Raw genomic sequence first — 17,654 nt, 5'->3', positions numbered from 1 at the left:
AGCTGACTCACTTTAGGTTTACCCAAGGTCAGAGCAATTAGCTTTGTGCTGTTATTTCTGCTGAGTAATGTAGCTCACATTTTTTTTTCCTCTTCTAGATGGTAAAAAGGTTTTAAGTTGCAGGTTTGCGTGTATGTTGAAAGACACTGAAGAGCATAATTACTACTTTTGAAAATATGTCTGCAATTAAAAAACAAAAAGTTGTAACAATTAGATGGAAGACACAGCAAAATCGTACCTCTTTTTATCTGTTATTTGAAATGTACGTTGGTAATCAAGAGGGACCGGGGGGGGGCATTTTAGCGGTGTTCAAAAGCTATCTGGTATTTTAAATATTTAGGGGTCACTTTTATGACTGCTAGTTACAGTATATATTGTCTCAGGACAATGATGTTTTGCACAACAATTGCCTGTTTCTGTATTACGTATATGGATTGTTCGAAATTTCATGGGGGTACAGAAAATGTGTTCCAATTGTGGAATTACTTACTTCAGTGGGAGGGAAAAGTATGTGAGCCCAAGTCAACCCCGGTCATACAATGGAGTCTGATCTTCATCTAAATCACAAGAATAAACAGTCTGCTTAAACTAAGACCACACAAACAATTCTGTTTTCATATTCTCATTGAAAATAACGTAAACAGTCACAGGACAGCGAGGAAAAGGTAAGTAAACCTCTAGGTTATGGATTTTCTAAGAGCTAATCAGAATCATCTTGCTAAGTATGTCCAAAAAATGTGTCTCCGGTAGTTGGAGCCACTCTAGTACGACAACAGACAGTCAATTGACAGAGAACACTTTTGAGACATAAAGACATTGACAAAAAAAGTCACTGAGCAATAAAGGGTTGCTAGTTATCCGGTCATGCCATTAGAAATTTATTTTTTATTATTTCTTTTATTTTTTTTACAATTGTGCAAAAAGATGCAGAGTCCTCTAGCACTTAGAGCAGTTCGAATGACAAATCTCACAAAAGCCTGGTGCAATGACCATTGTGCAAAGGGCGCCGAGACTTCAAGGAGTGTATGCAGTTTAAAGTGACGAGACAATGTTGATTGTGCAGATACTCCTCAGTCAGTGTGCAAATGGGGCAGATGCTACTCTGGCATGAGTGGCCAGTATTGGTCAACAACAGATATGCAAATAGTGCAGCGTGGCGAGAGTACTACAGCGAGTGCACGAGTATTTGTCAAGAAGCATTGCCTGATGTGCACCATGCCTTAGTAAAAAGAGCTTGCAGAAGACCTACGATTAAAAGTTCCTGAAATGGTCATAAAATGTAGTCTGCTCTTCAGTATCACACAAACAATTATGTTTTCGTATTTCCATCGACAATAACGTAACGAGCGACAGGACTGGGAGGTAAAAGTAAGTAAACCTGTAGGTTCAGGATTCTCCAAGAGCTAATCATAGTCAGGTGTGAGCCAAACTGGAGTCCAATCAATGAGAGGCCCAGTTAAAGTGCGGATCTCAACCAGATTTAGAGTCTCTGGCATGACCTCAACAGAGCTATTCACACCAGACATCCCAGGAATCTTGCTGAACTCCTGATCGTTGTGCACTTCTGATCTGAATCTTCAGGAAACGCTTGGTTGTTGCCAAAGCAGTCCTCCACTCAATTCCTCCCTGTCCTGTGAATGTTTACGTTATGCTCGATAAAAATATGAAAACACAATTTTGTGTGGGTATTAGTTTAAGCAGACTCTTGTTTTTTCTTATTTAGATGACGAGACTGCATTTGAATTTATGCAGAAATGTAAGAAATTCCAAAGGGTTCACATACTTTTTCCAACCAGTGTATATTCTTTCTCCCCACAAATATGTACAGACCCTTTCCAAAAAATTTAAAAGTTTTCATTTCCATAATTCCATTCAACACAATAAACTTTCATAAATTATAGATTCGGGGCCCACAATTTAAACAATTTCTAGTATTGATTTGTTTATTCCATCCATCCATTTTCTTCCGCTTTTAGCCGAGGTCGGGTCGCGGGGCAGTAGCTTTAGCAGGGAAGCCCAGACTTCCCTCTCCATAGCCACTTCCTCCAGCTCTCCCGAGGCGTTCCCAGGCAAGCCGAGAGATGTAGTCTCTCCAGCGTATCCTGGGTCGTCCCCGGGGTCTCCTTCTGGTGGGACGTGCCCGGAACACCTCACCAGGGAGGGGTCCTGGAGGCATCCTGATCAGATGCCCGAGCCACCTCACCTCCTCTCAATGCGGAGTAGCAGCAGCTCTACTCTGAGGACCGAGCTTCTCTCCCTATCTCTGCGGAGGAAACTAATTTCGGCCGCTTGTATCCGGGATCTCGTTCTTTCGGTCACGACCCACAGCTCGTGACCATAGGTGAGGGTAGGAACGTAGATCGAGCGGTAAATGGAGAGCTTCGCCTTTCGGGTTAACTCCTTCTTCGCCACAACGAACCAATACAAAGTCCGCATCACTGCAGACGCTGCACCGATCCGCCTGTCGATCTCCCGTTGCATTCTTCCATCACTCATGAACAAGACCCCAAGATATTTGAACTCCGGGTGGCGTGCCCTCTCCAGGTCGGGGATGAGATCCTTCCCCAAGTGGAGGAGTGGATGAGATTCGCCCGAAGTTCCTAAATCCTCTGGATGTTGTAGAGCTGTCCCAGTGGACACGCCTCTGCAACATCGCGTGTCGGTGGAATTGAGGAGGACTTCGAAGTATTCGCCCCACCGGATCACAACGTGCCGAGTCGAGGTCAACAGCCCCTCATCTCCACTATACACAGTGTTGATGGGTACACTGCTTCCCCCTCCCGAGACGCCGGATGGTGGACCAGAATTTCCTCGAAGCCGTCTGGAAGTCTTTCTCCATGGCCTCACCGAACTCCTCCCATGCCCGGGTTTTTGCTTCAGCGACCACCAAGGCAGACCCTCACAATACGTTTGGGCCTAATCTCTGCTAAAGTCTTGAATCTTCTCTGTTTGATAATCCCCTGAAGCCCACGGTCATCTATTTTTAATTGATGTATTTATTTATTTTCCTTTTGCTGGTGCATCGTCTCCTGCTACATTTTGTCCTTCTACTAGACTTTCCATTGATATGCTTGGACACAGCACTCTGTGAACAGCCAGCCTCCTTAGCTATGAACTTTTGTGGCTTACCCATCCTATGGAGGGTATCAATGATGGTCTTCTGGCCAGTTGTCAGTCTTCCCCATATTGAACCCAACTGAGACAATTGAACCAAACTGAGGTAATTTAATGACAGCTGGGGAAACCTGTGAAGGTGCTTTGAGTTTAGTAGTTGATTAGTGTGTGACACTCAGTTTAAAATATTTATGGCCTGCAAAACTTGGGCTGATTTCTTCACAGTCTTGAAATTTTTTGAATTCCTTATTTTGTGGGTTTTATGAGCTGGAAGCCCAATATTATTTTTTTTAAAAATAAATAAATAAATACTTGAAATTGTTTAAATTGTGGGCCCTGAATCTATAAGCAATAAAAGTTTAACTTTTTGAATGTAATTATGGAAATATACTTTTCCATGATATTAAAATGTTTTGGAAAGGGTCTGTACACAACTATCTGCATGGTATCTATCTCACACCTGATTCAGTGATGGGATGATAGACAAAGCAGAGACTAAATATTTACTGTCATCCCTTTCTGTTAATAGCTTCATCTGGAGCTGTGGACAGGTTGGAGGCCGTACGTGATGCCTTTAGACACGCGTGGAAGGGATACAAGGACTACGCCTGGGGTCACGATGAGCTCAAGCCTATCTCAAAGTCTTATAGCGAGTGGTTTGGTCTGGGTTTGACCCTCATTGATTCCCTGGACACGATGTGGATTATGGACTTGAAAGAAGGTGCTGTTTGTCTATGACCTGGAACCATTTCATTTAAATTATTTCCCATTTAGGTGGAATGATTCCTAAATGGGCGGCACGGTGGACGACTGGTTAGAGCGTCTGCCTCACAGTTCTGAGATCCGGGGTTCCGCCTGTGTGGAGTTTGCATGTTCTCCCCGTGCCTGTGTGGGTTTTCTCTTCCCACATCCCAAAAACATGCATGGTAGGTTAATTGACAGCTCTAAATTGCCCGTAGGTGTGAATGTGAGGGCGAATGGTTGTTTGTTTGTATGTGCCCTGTGATTGGCTGGCAACCAGTTCAGGGTGTACCCCGCCTCCTGCCAAATGATAGCTGGGATAGGCTCCAGCACGCCCGCGACCCTAGTGAGGAGAAGCGGCTCAGAAAATGGATGGATGGATTCCTAAATGGGTGTTTTGGTATAAAGCACAAAGAGATTTCAGTATTTTAGTGGTGAACACATGTACCTTAACCAAGTCGAAACAGAATAATCCTCTTAGAATGAATTTTCTTGATTTATTTTTTTTTTCTTGGTGAAATAGACATTTAATAAGACTAACTGAGCTATACTGTCCCAGTTGGTCGAAATGTGGTCTTTTCGGCATTCTATTCTAATGGTGTTATTCTGCTTGGAAAAATAATGATGTACTCCGCGGATGTTATTAATATTTTCCATTCAGCTGTAGGAGTAGTCGGCACTCATTATATAATAGAAAGTGTGGTGACAATTGCCACTGTGCTTGTGCATCATGGTGCTGTTCTTCCAAAATAAAGGGGACACCAATTCCATATTTTCTGTAATAAAAAATTATTCAATGCATAGGTGTAAATTATAGGGGGGACAAGCGGTACATGTCCCGCTGTGCTTTTTCAGGGGGCAGATTGGGTCACCGGCAGTTTTTTTACCGTTCAAAAAAATGTAACACGATAATGAACGGAGACTCGACAAGCACTAATACAATGCGAAAAACCCCTTTCAATTACAGCAGTGCACTGGTCAACACTGTAAATGACACTTTGGTGGCCCAATCACTTAGATGCTTTAACTTATGACAAATCAATTATCCCCGCCGGCAAAGAGCAGTCAGCGCACTGTGCAACGAGTCTCTTGAAAGCAGAACACTTGTACATGTGTGAGCAAATGCCATATCCTCTTAAGAGAGGCAAGTTTCCAGATCCCTGTAGAAAAATCTCGGAAATGTTTGTGAGACACCCACCACCCCCTCGTTACGTTCCCCGCAGTCCTGAGTCCGCTGTGACTGAGAAACAGGTGGGAGAGCAGCAAAGAGCCGAGGAGGACAGGCAGTGAAAGGGTGAGGGAGAGTCAGTAAGTGGAAGCTGAAGAAATAATGAGTTATAGTTCCTCACCATTGAGTTCATGAACACACACTCATGTCTGAAATATCTCGCTATGACCTCTTTGTATTTAAAAGCCTCGGGGACCAGTGCTACTCAAACGTCTTACCACAATACAATGTGTAAACATACTTAGCACTTGGTACCACCATCATCACCAATATTAAAATACAGTAGCATAAAATGAGGCACTGGTTTTATTCCTGAAAAAGTGTATTTAATATTGTAAATCACTAACATTATGCACAGTTGGGACATTAACACTATGTTTAAATATAGAAACTAAAAAAACTGAACTTAATAATTCAATTAAGATGTATTGTACATGAAAGTTAAATGAAAATGTACCTAAATACATGTTTGAAAAGAAACATTTCTAAATGATTAAATGCAAATGTATTTTACTGGATGAAAAAAAACACAAAGTCACTGCAACATTATGCTGCAATGCACTATGCATTATGCACAGTTTGAACATTGTATTCAGTGATTCTTTCGCATACCGCAAGAGCACAGGTATCAAACTCATATACGGCCCGCCGTACCACTTTATCTAGCCCACTAAAGAAAGTGTGTCTGCTTTGTTTCTTGCTAAATACATTTGTTCTTTGCGTGCATTTTAACATATAATTAAAAAAAAAAAAATAATCACCAAATCTCTTCTTAACATAAAGTGAACAATTTTTGTACACTTAGTATTTGTGTGTCACAGTTTTTCATGACTTCTGATTTCAAATTCAGTACGTTGTTAACAATATATGTAACAATTGCCGGGGCAATTGTGCATATGAAATAATATGTAGAGGTGACTCTACATTAAATGGTTTTCATAGTCATAAGGGCCCTCTGAAGAAAATCATAACTATGATGTGGCCAATGACAAAAACATTTTTTGACACCCCTGCGCTCAATGGTGTCTGCCCCATACCACACTTTGAGAACCACTGTTCGAGGCTGTTGTTTTATGCATATTTGAGGCACAAACATTTTTTTTGTCCACGCCTACCTTTCCCATCAAATTTACACCACTGATTCAGTGGATTGTTTTTCTATTCTTAGGGCAAGGCTTTTCATTCAATGTGCCTTTTGGAATTCACTGAGTACACACACGTAATGTGTAAAAATGTAATGCAAATCAAGTGTGTGAGACAGTCCTTGCCGTACGTTTTACTGTACTGTATAACGTTACACTCCATCACACGCACCCTATTGATCTCTACTAGCTTTAATCCTTGAAATGGTCTTCTGACTGGACTCCCCCAAAAGAGCATTAAACAGCTGCAGCTCGGGTTCTGACCAGAACAAAGAGTTCAAAGCATATTACTCAATTCTAAAGTCTTTACACTGGCTCCCAGTCAGCTTTAAAATAGATTTTAAAGTTCTGCTATTGGTCTATAAATCTCTTAACTGGTTTAGTTCCTGAATACATTAAATAAATGCTAATGGGATATAAACCCAGTAGGGCTCTAAGATCTACCGACTCCGGTCAAATAGCGGAGCACAGAGTCCAAAGCAAACATGATGAAGCAGCGTTTAGCTGTTATACTGCACACAAATGGAATAAGTTGCCAACAGAAGTGACATCAGCCCCAAGTGTGACTGTTTTTAAGTCCAGGTTAAAAACCCTCTTTTTTTCTCATGCTTTTTAGAGCATTTCCACTTACAAATTATATTTCCTGCACTGTATGCTGTTTTAATTTTATTTATATTTTTATTTGTTTTAAATGTTTAAGCTGTTTTTTCTTTTCTTTTAAATGCCATTAATCATGTAAAGCACATTGAGTTACCTTGTGTATGAAATGCGCTATATAAATACATTTGCTTTGCTTTGCTTTAAATCATATTCTGCTCTGTGTTTATATTGTATTTATATTCTGTGCCACAGAGTTTGCAGAGGCAAAGCAATGGATAGAGAAGGAGCTCTCGTTCAACCAAAATGTGGATGTAAATCTTTTTGAGACAACCATACGTGTTCTTGGTGGTCTGCTGAGTACCTACCATCTAACTGGAGACCAGCTGTTCCTAAATAAAGCTGTAAGTCATCCAGCAACAGGCACCTCTCCTCTCTTTGAGCGGTGTCAACATTTTCATCAGTGAAAATGCAGATTTCTGTTTTACTGTTGTGCTGATGATACTTCTAAGTCGATTTTCTTTGAGAATTACAAGCTGGGTCAGTAAGATTCCGGGACTGGTGTCGCAAAAGACACATTTCAAACCCAACCTACAAGTTTTCCCCTTTTAATGTGTGCGTCTATAAAGAGATCTTGCGTTGTTTGCCTTGTTCAGTGCGCAAGAACAGGCGAGAGCGCCTGCTCAAATTGCCTTGGCTGAGAAGAACATTGCAGTGCTGGAGCAACCACCCTACTCACCCAACCTGGCCCCATGTGATTTTTCTTTTCGACCCATTTTGAAGACGTGTACGACATTAAGATAGCCCGTGACAATGGAGCTGCAGATGATCCTAGAAGAATCCATCCAGGAGTGCATGGCAGACAAAGGCTGGGAAAGTGTGTTCTACTCCAGGGGATTACTTTATAGGGGAAAACTTTTAGTATGTAGTTTGGATTTGAAATATATCTTTAGTGGCACCAAACTTGGAGTGTTTCTGACACAGCTTCTATATTCAAAGAACTCAATTTTACCTCACTGCTTACAGAAAGACCTCGGGTCCAGGTTGATGCCTGCCTTCAAAACACCCTCAAAGATCCCATTCTCTGACGTGAATATCGGGAAAGGAACAGCTCACCCGCCTCGATGGACGTCTGACAGCTCTATGGCTGAGGTCACTAGCATTCAGTTGGAATTTAGAGAGCTGAGCCGGCTCACTCAGGACCCCCAGTACAAGGTCAGGAAACTTGTGCTGTGATGTTTGTGATGGTGTATATAATGTTTCTGTTTAGATAATGTATGATATACAGTAGTTCCATATTGTTACATAAAGCGGCATTTCCCAGCCTTTAGAAAATGTTCTAGTACCCCTAAATTTAAACATTACTTTTAGGATCATTTTCAATAAGGCAAAATAACAAAAACTTAAATGTTTCCAAATGTAGAATTTTAAAATTCTTGTTTCTATTTTTGGTTAGGATTTGGTCAAATCAAGTCTCCATGTCGATTATAGCGATCGTCATATCTGTCTGTTGATTAAAAAAAAGTTTGTCTTATTACAAAAAGTGAAGCCAGACTCACATAAGCAAGTTGTTGAATGCAAGTATAAGACTCACCCAATACAAAAGCTGTTATTGGTGTGATAAAATCAGAGACAAGCTGTCGGTAAATTAAGATTTTGGGCTAGCATTATCAGATTCCTGTGGCCGAAAGGGCTGACTTGATTTATTCTCACCAAGGTAGTTGAAGTCCAGTTTGTTCAGTTTGTCACCTCTCATTCCGACATTACAAGAGTTTTGTTTTGGTGGTAGCTGGCAGTGAACAGCATGTTTTAATAGCATGATCAATTCAGTAAATTACTATGTCTGTCACTTCATAAAAAATCTATGCCCCAAGGAGTTAATGCGCTGTCAAATCTTGAGCCTGTTCAGACGATTCATTTTGTTGAACCGTTTAATTTGTAATCATCCCCCAATGTAAAATAGTTACAGGACCATGAAAGATGTACCATCAGTGGTCACTACAAGTTTCCAACAAGCAGTTCAGTTCCATTTAGTATTATAAGCGGTGCAGTTTTTGTGAAACTAACAACTTTAGTGGTAAACTACCAAAAGGGTGGCAGTAGACACACTGCAGTCCATATGATAATTAGAAAGGGAAAGGAAAAACACAAATCCCTCTTATCACAAGAAGGTATTTTTAAAAAGGAAAGAAAAGGAAGCTGTTCTGTGACATGGTACTTTTCTGTAGTATAGCCATTCAGGCTTGATGCATGCCATCAGAGTTGGACTACTGCTGGGTAAAAACATGGATGACGTATGGCAGTTTAACCTTTTTTATCTTGACATTTATGTATCCATGACAACTTCTGTTTTACTGTGGTAACCCTTTTCAGGAGGTTGTAGATGAGGTAATGAAGCAGGTTCACAAGCTTCCAGGCAAACACGATGGTCTGATACCAATGTTCATCAACACCAATAGTGGCCAGTTCTCTCACAGAGGCATCTACACACTGGGCGCCAGGGCGGACAGCTACTATGAATACCTGCTCAAGCAGTGGATTCAGGGAGGCAAGACCGAAGATGAGTAAGGACAACTTTTCAGTGGAAGATGGAGAACACAGATTTTTATACTGCGTTTATTTTACTATATATTGGTATTTGTTAGAAATTGTAGTGTTGAACAACGCTGCCAAATTCAAACAATGTAAAAGTAGGTTTTATTAATATCGATCTGATGGTCTTATTTTTATTGTTGTATTCTGCCAGGCTGTTGGAGGACTACATTGAAGCAATCAACGGAGTAAAAAAACACCTTGTGAGACAGACTGGGCCACGCAAATTGACCTTTGTTGGAGAGCTGTCCCATAATCGCTTCAGTCCCAAAATGGTAGAAATAAACACAAAAACTTGCCAAGTCTTGAACTGTTACTTGTCTGGAGGTAGTAAAGCTCCTCCTTCTTTACACAGTTGGTACGGAAGGTATTCAGACCCCCTTAAATATTTCACTCTGATATATTGCAGCCATTTGCTAAAATCATTTGTTCATTTTCTTTCCTCAGTGTATACACAGCACCCCATATTGACAGGACAAATACGGAATTGTTGAAATTTTTGCAGATGAAAAAAGAAAAACTGAAATATCACACACACAAATATTCAGACCCATTGCTCAGTATTTAGTAGAAGCAGAAGAAGAGATGGAAAGCGGGTTCTTCGGCAGAAAGAGACGAGGAAAGCACAGAGCCTACAACTGAATGTGGGGACTTTGAATGTTGGGACTATGACAGGAAAATCTCGGGAGTTGGTTGACATGATGATTAGCAGAAAGGTTGATATAGTGTGTGTCCAGGAGACCAGGTGGAAAGGCAGTAAGGCTAGAAGTTTAGGGGCAGGGTTTAAATTATTTTACGATGGTGTACATGGGAAGAGAAATGGAGTCGGGGTTATTTTAAAAGAAGAGTTTGCTAAGAATGTCTTGGATGTGAAAAGAGTATCAGATCGAGTGATGAGGCTAAAACTTGAAATTGAGGATGTTATGTATAATGTAGGAATGGAGGAAAAGTGCGCTGGTGCCCATTTTTAAGAACAAAGGTGATGTGCAGAGCTGTGGGAACTATAGAGGAAAAAGTTGATGAGCCACACAATGATGTTATGGGAAAGAGTAGTGGAGGCTAGACTCAGGACAGAAGTGAGTATTTGCAAGCAACAGTATGGTTTCATGCCAAGGAAGAGTACCACAGATGCATTATTTGCCTTGAGGATGTTGATGGAAAAGCACAGAGGTCAGAAGGAGCTACATTGTGTCTTTGTAGATCTAGAGAAAGCCTATGACAGAGTACACAGAGAGGAACTGTGGTACTGCATGCGGAGGTCTGGAGTGGCAGAGAAGAAGAATACAGGACCTGTACAAGGGCAGCAGAACAGATGTGAGGTGTGCTGTAGGTGTGACAGACGAATTTAAGGTGGAGGTGGGACTGCATCAGGGATCAGCCCTCAGCCCCTTCCTGTTTGTAGTGGTGATGGATAGGCTGACAGATGAGGTTAGACTGGAATCCCCGTGGACCATGATGTTTGCAGAAGACATTGTGATCTGCAGTGAAAGGAGGGAGCAGGTGGAGGAACAGTTAGGAAGATATAGGCATGCACTGGAAAGCAGAGGAATGAAGATTAGCCGAAGTAAGACAGAATATATGTGCATGAATGAGAGGGGTGGTGGGGGAAGAGTGAGGCTACAGGGAGAAGATATAGCAAGGGTGGAGGACTTTAGATACTTGGGGTCAACCGTCCAGAGCAATGGTGAGTGTGTTCAGGAAGTGAAGAAACGGGTCCAAGCAGGTTTGAACGGGTGGAGGAAGGTGTCAGGTGTGTTATGTGACGGAAGAGTCTCTGCTAGGATGAAGGGCAAAGTTTATAAAACAGTGGTGAGGCCAGCCATGATGTACGGATTAGAGACAGTGGCACTGAAGAGACAACAGGAAGCAGAGTTGGAAGTGGCGGAATGTTGGCGGATGTTGAGGTTCGCTCTCGGAGTGACCGAGTTCGATAAAATTGGAAATGAGCTCATAAGAGGGACAGCCAAGGTTCGATGTTTTGGAGACAAAGTTAGAGAGAGCAGACTTCGATGGTTTGGACACGTCCAAAGAACTAATAGTGAGTATATTGGTAGAATGCCAGGCAAGAGAGCTAGAGGAAGACCAAAGAGAAGTTTGATGGATGTCGTGAGGGAAGACATGAGAGCAGTTGGTGTTCGAGAGGAGGATGCAGGAGATAGGCTTACATGGACAAGGATGACGCGCTTAGGCGACCCATAAAGGGACAAGCCGAAAGGAAAAGAATACGAATTTTAGCAAATGGCTGCAATATAACAAAGACTGAAAGATTTAAGGGGGTCTGAATACTTTACGTAACCACTGTATCTTGAAAACCTTCACATTACCTTAACGTTGCGTTAAGCAATGTCAGTGAGCAACTTATCCTAGCTACTTGTAATTAAATAAATTGAAGTCAGCAAAAACATATCAACCTTGTTAAATGTTTAAATTTTTTTCTTCTTCCAATCAAATTCCTGTTCTTTCAGGACCACCTGGTATGCTTCCTGCCAGGAACCCTGGCACTGGGAGCTCACAATGACCTTCCGGGGGACCACATGGATTTAGCTGTACAGTTGATGGAGACTTGTCACCACATGTACACACAGATGGAGACTGGACTTAGCCCAGAGATCGCTCACTTCAACCTGCACACCACTGATAGTAATGACATTATTGTCAAGGTTAGGCTTCACATCTCGATTATACTGTACATTTTTGATATTGTGGCCTTTCAAAATTTTTTCCTTTTAAGAGTCACTGTCTTTCTTTGATTTGGTCATATTGAGGTGAGATGCAACAGTCAGTTAGCAATGATTTGTGCCATTAGATGATAGGATTTTTGGGGCCGATACTGATATTGGGGGCTTAAAAAAAAAAGCCGATTGGGTGACAACCAATATATATCAGAATAGATAGATACAGCAGCTGAAATAAGTATTTAACACGTCACCATTTTTCTCACTAAATATACTTCCAAATATGATGTTGGGAACAACCCAAGTATCCATACATACAACGAATGTAGAACAAATAAGATCAGAAATTAAGTTGTGTAAAAATGTGAAATGACACAGGGGAAAAGTATTGAACGCATGAAGGGAGGTGCAAAAAGGCATGAAAAGCCAAGACAATACCTAAAATATATCAATAATCAAACAGCAATCCAGCCCCTTGTCAGTGCAAATCAATATAAGATGGTTCAGTCATAATTGATGGCCTACAAAAAGGTCTCATTGCCAAGGTGTGAGTCAAGACACATCACATGATCGCAAACTAATTGTAGCAAAACATAATGATGGCATTGTTTAAAGGCGCATATCTAAGCTTCTGAACGTTCCAGTGAGCACGGTTGAGGCCATATACACAAGTGGAAAGCCAATCATACAAGCATAAATTTGCCTCGATCAGGTGCTCCTCGCAAGATTTCACACAGAGGAGTGCAAAGAATTATCAGAAGAGTTGTCCAAGAGCCAAGGGACCACCTGTGGAGAGCTTCAAAAAGACCTGGAATTAGCAGGTACTGTTGTCACAAGGAAAACAGTGAGTAATGCACTCTCCCGCCATGGCCTGTATGCACGCAAGACCCCATTGCTGGGGGGGGGGGAAGCATGTCAAAGCTCGTTTAAAGTTTGCTGAACAACATTTGGACAAGCCAGTTAAATACTGGTATGTATTTTTAGAATGTAGTCTGGTTGGATTGGAGCAAAATGGAACTGTTTGGATGCCATAATGCACACCACGTTTGGAGGAGAAATGGCACTGCACATCACCCTAGAAACACCATACCAACAGTGCAGTTCGGAGGTGGGAACATGATGGTCTGGAGCTGCTGTTCAGGAAATGTTACTGGTAAACTTCACATTATTGAACGAAGGATGAATGGCCAAATGTACCGAGACATTCTTGACAAAAATCTGCAGCCATCTGCGTGGATGATAAAAATGAAACGAGGGTGGACAATTTCAGCAGGATAATGATCGAAAACATACTGCCAAGGAAACTCTCGATTGGTTTCAAAGGGAAAAAAAGTAAAGCTGCTGGAATGGCCCAGCCAATCACCTGACTTGAATCCAATCGAAAATCTCTGGAAAGAACAGAAACTCAAGGTCCATAAAAGGACCCCATGGAACTTTCAAGATTTGAAGATTGCTTGTGTGGAGGAATGGGCCAAAATGACACCAGAGCAATGCATGCAACTAGTTTCTCCATACAGGAGGAGTCTTGAAGCTGTCATTGCAAACAAAGACTTTTAACAGTATAATTATAAAATGAATACCAGTAGGCGTCAATAACCTTTCCCATTGCTATTTCACATTATTACACACAACTTAATTTCTGACCTCATCTGTTCCTACTTTCTTTGTATATATGGATTACTTGGGTTGTTCTTAACATCTGGTGACATTTTCATGTCAATAGCACCTTTGGAAATATATTTCAGGAGAAAAATGGTGACATGTTAAATACTTACTTCAGCCGCTGTATATAGATATATCAGAATAATCTTTAGTTGCCAAGTATGTCAAAAACATGCAAGGAATTTGTCTCTGGTAGTTGGAGCTGCTTTACTGCGCACAACTTAAAAGTGCTGTATAATAAGTCTTATATTAGACATTGGCGGACATGTGACAGTTACCAGGATCTCTCCGTTTGGATGCACTGAGATGACGTCACAGCGCCCTACCGCCCAAATTGAACATTTTAAAATTTGAGCACGCCTGCTGCGGCGGCAGGTTTCAGTGCAAGTTAGACATTTCTTCTTAGAGTTCTTTTGCGCGAGGTAGGGTTCACATCAGGCAATGCTTCCTGGGGATATAAACCTCAAAACTGGTGTGCATTTCTTTTTTTTCATAAGGTAGCTTCACCACCTCCAATCTCGTAACATTGATTGAAGTCTGGGTTTATCAACTTGAATGATGAAACAAATTAATCCACGGGTTCATATACTTTTTGTACCCTGCACTGTGAATGTTTCCAAGAATGTGTCTAATAAAAGCATGATAATATAGTTGATTTGATTTTAGTTCAGTCAGACAATTGTGACGATCAGAGTCAGACCACAGGGTTTACGTTTTCTTGCAACTGCATATTGCATGACTTGGTTGGCACACTGTTTTTATCTTTTCAAATGATTTCAGTGTTGACAACATTTTGTTTTGTTTTGTTTGAAATACAGCCTGCAGACCGACATAACCTGCTGAGACCCGAGACAGTGGAAAGTCTGTTCTACATGTATAGATTGACAAAGAACCCCAAATACAGAGAGTGGGGATGGGAAATTCTGCAGAGTTTCAACAAGTACACCAGGGTAATATGAATGAACATCGACAGCCTTGCTAGCAAAGAATAATTCAAAGAGCAAGAGAAATGCTGTGCTACGTTTACACCAGATGTAACGAGAGACGCACATCTTCCAAAAGGCTAAACTTTCATCTCGTCAGTCCATATAATATTCTCCCAAAAGTCCGATGTTTTTTTTTTTGCAAAAGTAAGACAGCCCTTTGTTCTTTTTTGGTCAGCAGTGGTTTTGGCCTTGGAAATCTGCCATGGATGCCATTTTTGTCCAGTCTCTTCCTTATTGTTCTCTCATGAACACTGACCTTAACTGAGGCTAGGGAGGCCTGCAGTTCTTTAGAAGTTGTCGTGAGTTTCTTTGTGGCCTCCTGCATGAGTCATTGCTGTTCTCTTAGGGTAATCTTTGTAGGCCACCACTCCTGGGAAAGTTCCCCACTGTTCCATGTTTTCTCCATGTGAGGATAACGGCTCTCCCTGTGGTTCGCTGGAATCCTAAAGCTTTAGAAAAGGCTTTTGTAACCCTTTCCAGACGGTTTAATTCATAATTTAATTAAGGGGGTAATTACTTTACCACAGAGTGCCAGGTAACTTTGAATAGTTTTGTTTTCCTTAATAATTGAAATCACCATTTAAAAGCAGCATTTTACGTTCACTTGGTTTATATTTGTCCAGTATTTGTGTTTGATGATATTAAACAAAGTGGAAAAACTAAGCAAAAATAGAAGAATTTTAGGTCAATATTTTTTCACACCGCTGTGTACAACTTAGCATCACTTTATCTTTTCAAAAGAAGGCAAATTTCTTCACTTTCTGTCAATGTAAACCACATTTGAGGAATTCTTCAATTCCTTCAAATTTGGAGGAGACTAATTGCATCAGCCCCATCGCGCACTTCCAGTAATCAGCAAGTTAGTATCCGGTTAGCTTCCTGTACCATTTAAAATAGTGGAAAAATGGAAAAAGGCAAAAATCCCGGCGCTTCAACAGCCAGTGAAATGAGTCAATATAATGTGACTGAAATCCGCTTATTTCCCCGTAATACCGTGACGTTGTAATGCAACCGCTGATCCAAACTCACGTGCTTCCATCACACTGACAACTGCACTCTTACTGTAAATAATATCTCGTGAGGTCGTAATGTCATACGAAACAGTCACACTGAAAAAGACATCACTCGATAAAGACATTATCACGTTATATTTAGTAGTTATATTTAAAATGTTAGGTAATGTGTAAATTCGACGGCCTGATTTTGACTTTCCAATATTTTAATATTCCAAAGCATCTTTTGCCATTGATGTCCTAACTATAATCATATATTTGAGCCAACCTCCTCTTATGCAGGTGTCCGACGGCGGTTACACATCGATCAACAACGTCCGTGACCCAGAGAACCCGCAGCCTAGAGACAAGATGGAGAGTTTCTTTCTGGGTGAGACATTGAAGTACTTCTACCTGCTCTTCTCTGACGACATGGAGCTTCTCAGTCTGGACAAATATGTCTTCAACACTGAGGCCCACCCGCTCCCCATATGGCCCACACCACCCAAGTGATGGCACCGTACAGGAGATTTGTACTTATATCATGCTGTGGGGTCTTTGTAAGACTGGAAGCGTTCCTCAGTCAGGCGTGCCGCCTAGCTACTGACACCACTGGACTACTGTGCAGGCCAGTGACCCAGGTCTGTGCAGGCCACCTATACTTTGGTACGTTTTTTCATATGGAGGAATTTCTGTTAAATGTTTCCTAAGGAAAATGTCTGAGCTGGTCTCTTCTGTAAATAAATAGGTTTGGAAGTAGGACTGGGGCTTGTCATGACATCAGAAGGTCTTTTTCACCTGAGGGGCATCAACATTTCTTTGTTTGATTGGAATTCTTGACATCATTAAGAACGCTGTGAAGTTTTTATTTAAACAGATTGTTGGCAATTACTGTATGGAATATGACTCCTTGAATACTTGTTAGCCCTTTGGAGAAATTCATCTGCTGTTTTAGTTCTGTCAGAAATATTCAGGATCAGAACCATGCAGTTCATTGAGGTTCATTACTCAAAATCCATCAGGCTTTACAAAAGCAGTTTCAAATTTCAGAATGTTAATAGGTAGCCACTTCACTCATACAGACATATTCATGGTCTAAAATAATATGAATTACTGGACTGTACTCAAGGATCACAAACAACTGCAGGTTTTCGGGAGATTTGTGGGATTAAGATTCTGGGTCCAGCTCAATCCCTGTTTTAGCGCGGGGGGGGGGGGGGGGGGGTCATCGGTACACTTTGTATAAATAGTTTTTGTACCATGGCTGTCACACCTTGGAAAGGAGTGATGGACCAGTCACAATTTGAATGTTGTACACATCGCTACTATGGTGCCTCGAGGTACAAATTTAGTTTGTACCGTGACCACGCTCTTTAAAACACTTGTATCTCAAATCAACTTTCCCCGTTGGAATGAATGGAAATGCCACCCCGGCCTCCTACCAAAAATCGAATGTGCTATTCGCACACGATAATATTGTACTTTATAAAAGCATTCCGTAGCGACCTAATTAAATGTTGAGAATTGATTTTTTTTGCTTCAGTTCGATGAACATTATGCTGCTCCTTCTGGTGTGCACGCCTTTGCCACCGGGGGCAGTAAGTTACAGACATATCCAGTACATGGGGGTGGTCTCAGCTCCTCCAGTCTTCTCAGAGAAGAAAGAATAATTGCGTGTTTCTTAATATATTATCTGGGTTATAACGCCGTGATCCTGATGCTATTTTGTGGTTGTTAGCATTTGCCCGACAAAGTTGTCAAAAGCAAATGCAAAACAAATCAGCTGGACAATTCTGGATCTCGAAAAACTCCAGTTGGCTCACTCATACTGTATCTCAAGGCACCCTTATATTACAAACATCACAAAAGCTCATTCCATTGATGAATGTAAATGTCATGTTTTAGTTTGTCGTTGCTAATGTATC

General features: G+C 41.3%; 1 protein-coding gene across 3 annotated transcripts in view; it reads left to right on the top strand.

Annotated features, from left to right (window-relative positions):
• man1b1a (mannosidase, alpha, class 1B, member 1a) overlaps positions 1 to 16,947 on the top strand; it is a 34,839-nt gene extending 17,892 nt beyond the window's left edge. For 2 of the 3 annotated variants that reach the window (XM_061698629.1, XM_061698630.1), the window contains 8 exons: positions 3,644 to 3,835; positions 7,078 to 7,226; positions 7,849 to 8,037; positions 9,196 to 9,386; positions 9,569 to 9,689; positions 11,880 to 12,074; positions 14,570 to 14,701; positions 16,033 to 16,947. In XM_061698629.1, the coding sequence (XP_061554613.1) occupies positions 3,644 to 3,835; positions 7,078 to 7,226; positions 7,849 to 8,037; positions 9,196 to 9,386; positions 9,569 to 9,689; positions 11,880 to 12,074; positions 14,570 to 14,701; positions 16,033 to 16,242 (1,379 nt within the window). In that variant the 3' untranslated portion in view covers positions 16,243 to 16,947. The remainder of the gene's footprint in view (positions 1 to 3,643; positions 3,836 to 7,077; positions 7,227 to 7,848; positions 8,038 to 9,195; positions 9,387 to 9,568; positions 9,690 to 11,879; positions 12,075 to 14,569; positions 14,702 to 16,032) is intronic. The other variant, XM_061698631.1, reaches the window with a different exon arrangement.
• Positions 16,948 to 17,654: the final 707 nt, after the last annotated feature.

The sequence above is a fragment of the Phycodurus eques genome, chromosome 15, assembly GCF_024500275.1.
Source record: "Phycodurus eques isolate BA_2022a chromosome 15, UOR_Pequ_1.1, whole genome shotgun sequence".
NCBI lineage: Eukaryota > Metazoa > Chordata > Actinopteri > Syngnathiformes > Syngnathidae > Phycodurus > Phycodurus eques.
This window is presented reverse-complemented; position numbering and strand designations above follow the sequence as displayed.